Raw genomic sequence first — 13,842 nt, forward strand, 5'->3', positions numbered from 1 at the left:
CCCAAAGCCAGTGAAGTCAGTAAACATATACCCTAATCATACCCTAATCACTTCCAGTTAAGAAAGGTTTTCTTTCTGGAATTGCAGCCGTTTTTCTTGCACGAACATCTCATCTTATATCCAACATGTTGTGTGCAAAGGACCAAAACCATTACAACAGGTCTGGAGTTTCAAATTGCAAATACAACAATTATGTCCCTATTTACAGCTTAAAGTTCTGCCTCCCTTGAACTCAGTGGCTGGAACTTACCCTGCTTAGATCAGATCACAAAACAACCTTTTGTGTTGTTTTGTGATCTTTAGCAACATAGTGCTAAATTGAAGAACAGGTGACATAAACTGAAAACAAAAATATATTGAAGCAAGCGTTTGCCTGCTAGCATTGGAAATGTAAGAAGTACTGCATACAAACATGAAAGCATATTTTAAAACATATGACAATGCCTCATAAAACACTGCTCAGAGAATATCAAATTAACATAAAATTTAAGAAGAGGGGGAAAAAAAAAAGGCTAACTACTTTCTATAGATTCATGTCAATCCATGTAAAACTATATTCTATTATAAACTATGTGTTTGGAACGTGCATTCTTAGTGAGGCAGTAACTGGGCTCCTCAAAGACAACAGTACTTGGAGACATGGTTCAAAACAAACCACTACTGCACCTCAGACATAAAATGGTGATGAAAGAAAGGTGCACTGGATGCTGCCAAAAGTTGTTTCCTTCAAGCAACATATACCAAAACAGAGAAAACACACTAACAAGTGGTAGTCCACATAATTGTTGTTTGGTAGGCACAATATCACATTGAGTACTTAACACTCACATTCCATTTTCATGCCCATCTCTAGACATTTCTTAAGCCTACAAAACTGGCATCGATTCCGATGGTGTTTATTGATGATACAGTCCTGGTTGCTACGACAACTGTAGGTCAAATTCTTCCTTACACTCCTTTTAAAGAAACCTTTGCATCCCTCACAACTGACAGCACCATAGTGACGACCTAGGAAACACATATATTGTTATCAGTTGGAAATTACTAATATTTTAGTACAGAAATATTCGTTTTAAGCAAGTAGAACACTGTAAGTCACTCTTTAAATTTGTTTTGTATTTGTGCTGACATTTTGGACCATAAAAGCATTACTACAGTCTCACAATATTTCTGGTTTACCTATTGTCAGCTGTTTTGGTGACATAGTGGAGAGAAGAGGGGAAGGCTCAGCCTATTTCTGAATGTGCAGTTGATGAAGGTGTAGTTCCCATTCTGCATAAGTACAGATACAATTCTATCTGCTGTTACAGACTATAGGATACATTTAGAGAACATACCAGCTAAGAGCTCAAGTAATTTCAGAAAACAAGTAATTTTGCACCAAAATTTAAAATGCAATCTTCATTTAAATTTCCTGTCCATATTAATTCTGGTATTGTTTTAATTACATAAACACTTAAAGAAATAAAAGAAAGTGAGAAAAAGAGACAGAAGGGTGTCTTCTCTCTAGGATGAAAGCACAGAACACCCCCTTGAATAATATAAAAATTTTATTTTAAGACTCCTTGTTACTGCATGGATCTGAAACAATGAGGATTCACATGATCTCTGCTTGACTTGTTTTGTGATAGTGGAAGAATAAAATCTACTAGGAAGTGTTAAGTTTGTTAGATAGCACTAAGAAGCATTTTCTTGGAGTAGTTAGACATTTTTAGGTGACACGTTCATTTCATGGTTGCACATTACTATGGGGAACTTGACTAGATGCTTCAAGTAGTCTTTTTCAATTACCAGGAGCCATTTAACCATTATTTTATCTTTCAGCCAATTTATCATACGCTTCAGTTCAAGGAAAAAAACTATTATTCTTCCAAGTAGTTTAGCTATTTTTGTGTATAGATACAGAGTATGTTATATTTTTCCATTTAAAACCTCAATTGCTTTTGCCATGAGCATAACTAAAATCAGTTAAAGCGCATGAAAAATCATCTCTTCATCCTAGTCATCCTTTCAAGCAAATTTCCTCAATACCACTTTATAGGTTTCCTTACCTGATGCTTTATCACCACAGACTACACAATATTCTACTACCTGGGGCCGCTGAACGTCAGTTTTTCCTAGCAGACGTTCCACTGAAGCAGAGTCTGTCACTATCTAAAGCAAAATTCCAGAACAAAAATGTAATTAGTCAGATAACAAGGTAAGGAGCTTTGCCTATAGAACAAGATTGGTGTATGAGCTAAGAAGAGGGGACTGAATTTATGAATAAGTATGACATATGGAATGAAATTAGTAGTATAAAATGCAATTTAATGAGAGTTCTTACTGACAATAGTGAGACTTTTGAAACAGTTATATCAAAACAAATTACAAATAAAACTGCTATCTTTGTTTAGTGCGAATGTTTCCTCACTTGTGCAATCAACAGTACCTTTCACTTATTGCAAATATTCTCAAACAGCTGCTCTATTTTAGCCAAAAACAGTTGCCTTTCAGATGCTGTTCCCATCCATCTCTTCTCTGGCTATTAGGGATGTATGGTTCAGAAGGGATAGCCTGGAGCTCAGATCTACCATAGAAACAGTTTAGCCTCCAAGGCCTTGGATTTTAAACTTCTGTTCTGAGCATTCCATTTAACCAAGAAAAAATTAAAAACTCAACCCCTCTGTAATTTCAGATATCCTATTTAGCATGGAAAAATGAATTTTAGAAGACTGTTAATACCATTTTTTAAATATTTCTGTAAAAATTACTCTTCTTCCTGTAAAATATTCTCCATTGTAACAGTAACAAGAAGGACCACGCACTTTTTCTTTTGTTTTATTCTTTAAGACTGCTAGGAAAAATTCTGAAATTTCATGACAGGTAGATTGTTGCTTGCATCATTGGCTTTGCAAAGCTCCTGTTCATGTAGATTATGCTCAAGACCCACAAAAAACCAAAATGGAGTTTTATTGCAATGTCTTGATACTGAATGTAAAGTACAAACTCATGTAAATTCGCTCAGGTGAGTTGTATTGCTGTATATCTGTGAATCTTGGGCAGACTGAAAAATCCTGGTACTTTGCACAAGCACTGTCTGAAGTATTCACTTACATCTTTGGAACTTGAATGAGAACACGTGACAAGGGATGATGAGTGTATGGAATACGTGAGGTAGATGAAGACTGAAGGATTTATCATTGAACTATGAAGCCTAAAATTAGTATGTCTGATCCATGTCATGAGAAAACTAGTGCAATTGGTCTTAAATCAATTTAGACTTAATTTAGAAACAAAACAAAAAATTAAAACAAAAATTCCATGTTTTATCTAACTTACAGTATTTACCTGAATTCTGCCTGGCACAATGTTGTCTGTGGTGGTAAAGATAAGCTGCTTGGCATTAGATGTCTCAGGTGCTGCCAAGATCACCTTTCCTCCACCAGTTCCATCTGGACTAGCTAAAATGAACTGTTGCTTTGGAGACACAGCTGAATCCACTGCTGTCACTATTTGAATTTTCTGACCTGTTTGCTGATCTGTCACAATCTGTAAAACATTGAAGAAATTCTTGACCACAGTAAATTTTATGTTTTAAAACCTTTCATTCCATCTCAGAATTATATCAGTGAAAAATTACCAAGAAGCTCTCTCCAATTTTTCTTTATAAATGGCACTAAGGAGATGTTCTCTAGGTGACATTTACCTATGCATTTTTTTACCTACATGTTTTATGTAAGATGTCACTCCCTAAAGTTAACAGCAAAAGATGGGATCAGGCAGCCTTACTGTCTCACATGCCAATTCTCAGGATTCTCTTATGATGGCAGGTTTCTGTTTCTGATACAGTTCTCTGGTAGCATGATCTCTATTTTTTTTGCCTGGTAACCATATCAATATGCACTAGTATTTCATTAAAATTTAATAACTCCTATATAATTTGCCATTGAATACATTCTGATACATTAATGACTTCTTTTTATTATCTACCAGTAACAAAGATCCACTGTGTAGCATTAATCTCATACTGGCTCCTAAATAAGTAGGAAGAGGAATGCATGGAGATGATCTCAGATTTCTGTTGACAATATCTCCCCTTTTGCTGTGGCCAGAGCTCAGGAGATTTGCTTATGTAGGTGAGGTTTAACCTGCGTAAAAACTCCTCACTGGCTAACTATTATATACAGCCATCTGGTCAACACCAAATAAATACTGAGGAGAGAAAGAATTTTAGTTTTCACTAAAAATTATCTGTTCTCACAAGACTTAAAGGAAGTATTCCATTGTCTTTTGTATAAAGCTAAGTGGGAGGAGGAGAAAAAAAGAAAATATGTGATTGTTGGTTAATTAATGGATTTTTACCTGAATGCGTTGTGGTGAAGCTACAGAGGAGTCTGTGGAAATTATCTGGATACGCTGGGAAGGGCTGGTCATCACTGGAGATTCAGATAGCGAAGTCTGAACAGTCGGGCCCTGTAAATAACATACAGAATATTAATTCACTGTTAAGATACTGATCACTTTTAAACATACCTATATTTATAGAAAATCAGCTAGCCCTATAGTTTAGAATGTAAATTTACTGGAAAGGTTACAGTCATTTAATCAACTTGGAATTGCTTTCAATGAATTATCAGAATATTTTCTTCTTCTGGAAATGGAGTGAACCTGACAAAACCAAACCACCACTACTACCACCGCTCCACTCACTGGGTAAGCACTGTATGATCTTTAGCTTACTGAAATGCAGAAATACTTTTTTCAATTTTCAGTTATACACTTGTAAAAATAAAATACATCATATATAAATAATGTAAAATGATAAGTAGTTCCTTTTTAATAATTTCAAAGTACTTTTGAACGACAGAGATTAACTTTGGCACTACTTCTGAATACTGTTGTTTCTTGTCCTATTGCATACCTTTCTAGACTATCAAACTATAACGCAAATTTAGTTTGGAATACTTAGCCTGAAAAACACCCCTTGCAAAGCTGTTTTCAAAGCAAAAATGTTAAATGTTGAATTAAACATGCAAGATAACAGCTAGATTGGATATTGGGAAGAATTTTTTCCCTGAGAGGGTGAGCAGGCCCTGGCCCAGGGTGTTCAGAGCAGCTGTGGCTGCCCCTGGATCCCTGGCAGTGTCCAAGGCCAGGCTGGACAGGGCTTGGGCCAGCTGGGCTAGTGGAAGCTGTCCCTGCCTGTGGTAGGGAGTTGGACTAGACAATCTTGAAGGTCTCATCCAACCCAAACCACACTACGAACCTGTTATCTGCAGTAACATGTCCAAAAACAGGATGGTCACAAGTTGTTTTTAATCAAATCCTCTTTTAAACAATCTTGGAATTATATCAAATTTTGTAGAGCTGGACAACAGGTCAGTTTCAATTTTAGCTTGCTTTGAAAAATGTTTGTTTAATATACAGAAAAGTTAATTTATGACATAAAGAAAGAAAAAAGAGTTTGGATAGCAAGGCACATAGACTAAAGTATCTTTGGGGAAGCAGAGGTATCATAATACACAAGACTTAATGAAACCATGCCATTCTACTCCCCTATTGCCTGTAGCATAAGTAGTCCCACATACTGTAAAAGTATAATCTAAACATACAATCTCCAATTATCATTAATACACAGTTCACAAATGTTGCATGTTAAATGATGAAAATAGGAGAGATGTAGAAATAAGAGGCATCTTCTAATTTTTGGACAATCCGAAGCTTTCAATTGCAGAAAACAAGATACCTAGGTGAGAAAAAAGACTCTCAAAAATCCAGACTCTTAGAGGACACATTTAATTGATGATCTTCGTGTCTTCCATGCCAGATTATTAACGAAGTTATGCACCCTTCAAAAGATCTAGACTAGAGCAAGAAGGTCTCTTAAAACTGTTCTACAGTTTTTCAGTTGTAGAATCCTTAGCCTTTCATTGATGCATCTTCAAACCTTACAACACAATGTACTGCAGGCAGCTTGGAAATAAAGAATAATCTATTCTTCCATGTTGTTCAAGGAGAAAGACAGACAGCTATTAGGTGCCTGCATGGAAATTCTTTAAACATTTTGGAACTAAACAGCCATGCCTTTTTCTGGGTTTGCAAAGTATGTTCAACCTGAACCCCCTGTGGCACAATTTGAGGCCATTTCCTTCTGTCCCCCACCTGGCTCCACCCTCTTGTCAAGGTGTTGTAGAGATTGAGAAGGTCCCCCCCCCGAGCCTTTTCTGCAGGCCAAACAAACCCAGCTCCCTCAGCCACTCCTCAATGACCGACTCTCCAGACCCTTTTCCATCTCCTTTGCTCTTTTCTAAGCACGCTTCAGCCCCTCAGTGTCTTTCTTGCAGTGCAGGGCCCAGAACTGACCCCAAGATTTGAGGTGTGGCATCACCAGTGGCCAGTACTGAGTGACAGTCACTACCCTGGTCCTGCTGGCTCTGGTGTTCTTGATCCAAGCCAGGATGCCATTGGCTTTCTTGTGTACCCTGGACACACCCAGCTCACATTCAGCCACTGTTGACCAGCATCTGCAGGCTCTTTCCTGTTGAAGGGCTTTCCAGCCACCCTGCCCAAAGTCTGAAGTACTGTATGGGGTTGTGGTGACCCAACAGCAGGACCCATGGCCTTGCTGAACCTCACACTGTTCGCCTTGGCCTCAATTCCCTAATCCAGGTCATCCATAAAGATATTAAACCAAAATGGGCCCAAAACTGAGCCCTGAGTAATAACCCCACTAGTGACTGAATAGTGGATGTGGCACCACTCCCCACCACTCTCTGGCCCCAGTCACCCAGCCAGTTCTTAACCCAATGAAGATGCACCTGTCCAAGTCATGGGCTGCAGCCTCTCTGGGACAATGCTGGGAGACAGTGTCAAAGGCTGTGCTGAAACACAGGTAGGCACATCCACAGCCTTGCCTTCATCCACTAGGGGGGGCTACCTCACCATAAAATGAGATCAGGTTGGTCAGGCAGGACCTGCCTTTCCTAAACCCACTCTGGCTGGGCCTGATCCCCTTGGTCCTGTGTGTGCCATGTGATCTCACTCGAGATAATTAATTTCAAATTAGCAAAGTTGAAAGGAAATGTTGCATGACAGTCTGATTTGGTGCTTGGCATCACAGTTCTCAATAAACCCATGCACTACGTATGTGGCAATTACATTGAGAATGTGATGCTGATATAGGTAAAGCTGCTAATATTTGCATTAGGCTATCCAGTTGCAACTTGTCTCTCAGTTCATAACCTGAAATTCAATGCGTGGTCAATGACCCTCTTTTGCCATTTAATTTTCATCAATAAAAACTATGATATTCTGAAAATTTCTAATTTTTTAAAGCCAGTGCCAAGTTTGATTCTACATTTTTCTCTAAGATGTGGTGAGTACAAATACAGAATTTTAGCATATTTAAAGAAAACTGGTTATGTATTTACCTGTATTAAAAACTATCTGACAGAAGACACAAATAGCAGGCAGCCAGCCATTCATTCAAAAATGATTCAATATTAACATGGTCATAGTATTAATGAATTCCTAATGAGATAATGCTGCTTACAACTGTTTTTCCATGAACAAAGTTTTCATGGTGTTACACAGTGGACAAGCATATCATTTAAGCAGCAGCTAAATACTATAAAGAGATGAAGCCCTCCATTTACCCACCAGGCCAGGAAGAAATCACAGAGCTTCATACACTCTTGAGATGGAGCGATCTCTCCAGTGATACAACCATCACACTATGTTACCACGGTGCATTTCCTGCACGAGGAATTACAAATGTCACATATTTTATGTGCTTTAGATGTTATTACAGCACCCAACTTCTACCAAAATAGTATAAAATTTGTCAATATTTCCATTACAGGTTTCTCTTTCTAAGTATATTTGGAAGTATTTTTTAAAAATGCAGCTTGCCAAATTCATACCTGGTACAGAAAACTAGACTGAAAAATCTCTTGTTGGTTTTCACTGTGAAACTTAGGACATTTTTTGAAACTATTCCATAGGTGTTACTTCCAGGACACTCACCAGGTCATTTTCCATGCTAAAAAGAATGAATTTTCTTTTTTTTAAATGTACTTCTAAGTAGGAAATCTCAAATCCACTTCAAAAAACAGAATTAATCATATATTTTCTTTTTATATAGGGCTCCTTCTTGAACTAAAAATATTTTCTAATATACAGGTGTAATCTTAGCTCAAGAGGTGAAAGAAAACTCCAAACTAATGTCTGAAAAGTGGCCTTATCTATGGCCTTATGGTCTCAGCCCATTTGCCTTTTCTTATTCATTAAATCCTTAATTATGTAACCATACCAAAAATCACAGTAAACTTAAAGGATATTAAACCAAGTAGTTTAAATCAAACAGAAAGATCTACTTTATTTTTGACTGAAGTTTGCATAATGAAGAAGATAAATTATTTTTTGTGGCCATGAACACTTGCAGTTTGTGTTTATGAGTTGATTTAAACTTTTCAGCTATTAAGCATCCAAGCTTCAGTGAATATGCATCAAGACATCACTTAATATCACTTTAAGTAGTTTTTGTGCTTTTCTTCTGTTAAGGGTACACACAAAATACAAAAACTGATCTAAATTAACCACCTTACTGTAAATTCAGTATAGTACATAAGTAAAACAGATAACTTCAAACATTGGTTGATCTAGATTACAATTCAAATTAGCTGCAGAAGCCTTCCATATCCCAAATTCAGTGATCAAATGACAAGAATTTTTTTTATTAATTTTTGAAACAATTAATAATATATCCAAGTTTCTCTATAGCTCATGTTAAACTTCCTACTTGCATTCTTAATATGGGGGCCATCAGAACAAAGTAGGGTGAACAAAACATGTCTCAGTTGCACTGGTTTCATGCTTGTCTCCAAGTGTAAAGCAACACTTTTCTATAAAGCTGTTCTGTTCTGTTTATGCTTAATTGTAAACAGCAGGGACTCCCTAAAATGTTTTTAATTTCAAAATCTCATGTACCAACTGTTGTGATATATCATCTGTCACTCACCTCAGCCACCTGCTGAGCCAGCACCTCCACATTGGTTGCCATGGTGAAACAAGACCATTAGAGAACCTGTTCAGAAAGATGCCAGCAACTTCCATCAGGCACAAAAGTTCGGGTTTTTTGTTAGTATTAAAGAAAGCTCTGCTGTGACTTTTTGAAAATTTACAATTCTGCTTGATATATCTGGCAAATAAGAGAAGATGTCATCGGGGGGTGCGTGTGTGCACATACATACACAGATAGACATAGATGGGACATACTGTTTACATACACATACTTGAACCATGCTGTTCAAACTGCTGAGGTACAGTTATTCTTTCACTTTATTAAGCCTCTGATATACTATTTCCACTCCGTTATTTAAACTATTAAATATATAAGGCTATTAAGTTATTAAAAAGAAATGTTAATTTCTTAAATGAGAAAGGACTAATTTCAAAGTCAAGTACTAATGCAGTTTGTGGAATTCACAGATGTCAAAGGTGCTTTCCTCAGCTCAGGCAAGGGAAACCTTGCAGTTAAACTGTTTCTACACCACATGCTGAACCAGGGACCAGCAAGCTAAGAATGCTGTTTGGCACAAAATTTAATCAAATCATTCCATCAAACCACCTTGTTCATCCATAGTCTTAAGAGTAATCTTACACAAGGGAAATAAACAGTTACATCTAAAATGTATCTTCCATCATTTAAACTATTTTTTTTTATTTTCAAGTGATACTATTATCACAATGAGAAGAAAATACTGCAGAATCATTTTATGCTACTCCAAGTAACTCCAACTTTAGGGGTTAAAAAAAAAGACAAAGAAATCAAAGACGAAGAAGAAAGAAAAAAAAACACTTCCAAAGTATTTTTAATTATCATTATTAGGGCTGTGTTTCTTCCAAGGTAAATTTAATTAATTTTTCCAATTAATGCATTCAGTTTTTAATTGTGACTTGCTAATTAGAGGGCTAGACTGCAGATTCTGATCCAGGTGTAGGTAATAAAAAGATATTCCTGAATGCTGGCCCATTTGATGTTTCATTGGAAACCTCTGCTTGTAATTGCAAAGGAATCATTTAATATAAAATTAAAAAATACAGCAAACAATATCAACACATTTAAAAGAAAAATATATGCACGTCTCTAGCACCCATTCAAATGTAACTTGTACAAAGCTAACATTTTTAAATATGTCAAAATTCGTTATGGTATAAGGATTCCCTTATATTGTAACAAATGTGAAAGTATTTTTGTATATGTCAAGTAAAGATTATTTGTAACAATGCATAATCAAAGTTGAGACATCCCCATGGAAATGGTATTTATGCTAGTTTCTCCTACAGCTTGTCATTATTTTATTGAAGTATTGTACTTCATTAAAACTATGAACCATTTGCACCAAACCCAGCTTATAGATGGTTTCTCAGTTGTTCAGGGGTTCTTTTTCAGTGTTTCCTCTTATTTTTTTTCATATTCAGCAAGAAGCACAAGAAGCATAACCATATGCTCATAACATGCTGTTTCCTCAGCGCTTTATGATGGCAGAATCTCTGCAAATGAGATCCTTTGTTCATAACACTACCTTTCCGGGATGCAAAACAAGTGTTTGCTGTAGAATTACTCGTTGTTGGTGTTATCAGCAAGGCTTTTTGTATTTTCAACCTTCACAAAAGAACCTTAAGCTGAGGCGACACACAGCCATGCGATGCTTCTCAATGCTGTCAGCTCCCAGAAGGCAAAACCAGCCTCCCAGCAAAAGCTCCGAGCAACAGTTTGTAAGGCAACCACAACATCCCCCCCAAACAAACCAACACAAGAGGTGAAACTTAAAAACTAGGCAGACGCCCCTGGAGAACCAGGAAAATATTTTCAGTATAACAGGGTAGGAAGCCAGCTCAGCATACGCTATCCAAAACACAGTATAAAATCATTAACCTTTCCCTAAGCTGCAGGAAACCTCAAAAGCAAATAATAAATTCCATTTGGGAGGTTCTAAAGGCATGGTCCTACTGACAAGACATGACAAAAGGCCGAATTCACACTTATTGAATTTTGTTCCTTTGTCTTAATGAAACGAGGTTCTTAACGCTGTGAGCTCGACTCGGCCGCACCGAGCGGCCTCCAGCAGGCTGCCATGGGCGGGGGGCGGGCCCGGCCCCGCCGGCAGTCCCGGCACATTGTCCCGGCGGCGGGACCGGGCCCACGGCCGGGCACGGAGCGAGCGGGAGCCCCGCGGGCGGCGGCGGCAGCGCCTCGAGCCCGGCCAGGCCGCGCCGGACCTGCCGCGCCCCCATTGGCTGCGCCGCCCGCGCCGCCCGCCCCCATTGGCTGCTGAAGGTTCCTCGGAAGCTCCCACCCCGCGCGCGGCCGAGCCACGCCCCCGGGCCGCCCCCAGGCGCGAGCAATGACCTCATGGCAGGCGCGGGGGGCCCGCAAAGCTCCCATTGGCCGAGCCGCCCGCCCGTAATGGTGGCGGTGCCGCCCCCCCGGCGGGGGAAGAGGCCCCCGGGAGTCGCTGAGCACAAGATGGCGGCGCTGGCCGCCCGCCAGAGCCCAGGCGGGGCTGCTGCCGCCGCCATTAGGCCCCTTCCCCTCCCCTCCGGTACACGCTTGTGTCCGCCTAGAGGAGGCCCAGGCATGGCAGTGAGGAAGCGGACGGTAAGATGGCGGCGGTCTCAGCCCCGTATGCAAAGTACCCGCCGCCCCCTCCCCTCCGCCCTCCCGGTGGCAAAGGTAAAAGGGTCGGGTTCAAGCCGCCGCCTCCGCCCGCTCAGACTCCATCTTCTGTCTCTCTGTGTGTCCCGCGCTTGTCATCGCCGCGACCATCGATCGCCCTACACCCCTTGGCCAGCAGACTTTGCTCACCGCGACCGGACCAGCTCCGACCTCAGCCGGCCCTCGCTGCAACCCGCGGCTCCGGCACGGGACTGCCCCGCCGAGCGACCCAGCACGCCACAATGGTCCTTTCCTCTCTCTGCAGGAGCTGTAGGCCAGGCCAGAGCACGGCCGGTGCTCGCTTACCAGCCAAACCCCGGAGCCGTGCAATCCCCCTCCCCTCAAGCCACCCACCCCTCCCCTCGCGGGGGTGTCCAGAGTGAGACCCGCTGCCGCCTCCCCGCGCCCCCTCCCCCGTCCTGGCCCCCGCGAAACAAACCCACCGGGCCGCTCCAATTTTAAAAAATGTTTTTTACCTCAGGAATGGGCGCCAGAGGTGCGGTGGCGGTGACCCGAGCGGGCCCGGGCAGGCCGGTGCCCAGCGGCGGCCCTCCCTCCCCCCGCGGGGGCGGCGAGGGGCTGTGGGACCCGCGGAGGGGAGGGGGCCGGGGCTGTGTTGGGGCCGGGGGTGTTTTGTTGTGTTTGCCGTGCCCTGTGACAGGTCAGAGTTCGTGACCCCGCCGCCGCCGCCCGGGAGCGCGTCCCCGCTTCCTCTTCCAGCGCCCGCCCGGCCGCGGCCCCTCCATCCCCCGCGGGGCGGGGCCGGCGGCGGGGAGGGGCTACCGGTACCTGGGCCTGCCGGGCCCGCTCCGCTCCGCTCCGGCCGGGGAGCGCCGGGGGAGCCCGGCCCCTGGGGCACGGAGGGGAAGGTGCGCCCACCGCCTTTGTCCCGCTCGCCCGGGAGGCTCCTCAGGAACCGGAAGCCCGCGGCGGTGGGTTGGCGGTGGCCGTGCGCTGCGCCGGTGGCGTTCATGTTCCAGGTGTGCCTTGGTTCTCGCTGGAGATGCAGTCAAAGGTGGGCTTACAGCTGAGCAGGCTCTCGCAAACACCACCGCCACACTGTCGAGTTCTTATTTAATTTTGTAAAGTCTCTGTCATTCATTCGGGGTCTGTAAGTGAGGCACGTTGTGCCTCCAAACACACTGTGGTAGGCACTAAATAGGTTTGGGTGCAGCTGAGGTAGTTTAAGAGTTCACCACCTTTCAGCTTGTCTTCTCACAGGCTGTCAGATGTTCAGCCCCTGTCATAACTAGCTATTTCTTAACATACTCTTATCAAAATGTTCTTAATGCTTCTAGTAGGTTTCCCTTGAGTCTAGTAATTTTTAAGAAGCTAATTTAAGGATCAGTTAGATGAAAAGTTAAACTAAACGAGGTGGTAACACCTGAAAGAAAATGTATGGATGAAATAGCAGTTGAATGCAACAGTCACATAAACAAGAGGCGCTGTTGGCTGAATAGTTACATGGTCAGTATACTGATTTTGAAATTTTCATGGAGGGTTTGTAGTGTTTTTTTTTTGTTGTTTGTTTGGTTTTTTTTGTTTTGTTTTGTTTTTTTTGTTGTTTTTTTTTTTCTTAGAACTGGCTCTTTGGGGTAAGAGTATGGGAATTGTACTAGACTTATGAATTACAGCCTTACTTTCACAGAAACAGGAATTAGTAAAGCATGGGATGTGCAGATGTGTTTGCAATACATCAATAAAGGAAAATGTTTAAAAAACGTCTTGCGTGTTCACTACTGTACTGTTAAATACATGAAGAATTTTCAAATTCTCAAAATATGGACGTGTGCATACCTGTAGACACAGATTTTTCTTTAAACTTCATAAAATATACTATAAAAGTGTGACTGAATGAAAGGAAAAATGGAAGATGCTAAAGCCAAATATGAATAGCTGCTTTCCCCCCCTCGATGTTTCCTGACGGGTAAGGTGAGGAAAGGTTTAGAAGGCAGGAGGGTTTGTCTGCTCCTTCCTTGTTTCTGCCAAGAGGAGAAAGCTCACAGTAAAACTGGGCAAAGCTTTGGTGGAAAGCAATCATGCTTGCTGTACAGCTCCACCAGGCACGCTGAAGTTGAGGAAAGCCACATTAACATTGTGACAAATTTCACTGTGGTTTTTGCAACAATTTTAGTAAAGTG

General features: G+C 41.4%; 1 protein-coding gene across 5 annotated transcripts in view; it reads right to left on the minus strand.

The window, feature by feature from the left end:
* NR2C2 (nuclear receptor subfamily 2 group C member 2) overlaps nucleotides 1-12,251 on the minus strand; it is a 30,500-nt gene extending 18,249 nt beyond the window's left edge. For 2 of the 5 annotated variants that reach the window (XM_083869396.1, XM_083869400.1), the window contains exons 1-6: nucleotides 12,178-12,249; nucleotides 9,002-9,067; nucleotides 4,345-4,455; nucleotides 3,331-3,531; nucleotides 2,052-2,154; nucleotides 829-1,008 (exon numbers count right to left, since the gene is read on the minus strand). In XM_083869396.1, coding sequence (XP_083725522.1) covers nucleotides 829-1,008; nucleotides 2,052-2,154; nucleotides 3,331-3,531; nucleotides 4,345-4,455; nucleotides 9,002-9,043 — 637 coding nt within the window. In that variant the 5' untranslated portion in view covers nucleotides 9,044-9,067; nucleotides 12,178-12,249. Of the gene's footprint in view, nucleotides 1-828; nucleotides 1,009-2,051; nucleotides 2,155-3,330; nucleotides 3,532-4,344; nucleotides 4,456-7,641; nucleotides 7,738-9,001; nucleotides 9,068-12,177 lie in introns of all 5 variants that reach the window. The other 3 variants (XM_083869398.1, XM_083869397.1, XM_083869399.1) reach the window with 3 other exon arrangements.
* Between the last annotated feature and the right edge of the window lie 1,591 nt (nucleotides 12,252-13,842).

Source organism: Zosterops lateralis (assembly GCF_965231275.1).
Source record: "Zosterops lateralis genome assembly, chromosome: 11".
Classification (NCBI taxonomy): domain Eukaryota; kingdom Metazoa; phylum Chordata; class Aves; order Passeriformes; family Zosteropidae; genus Zosterops; species Zosterops lateralis.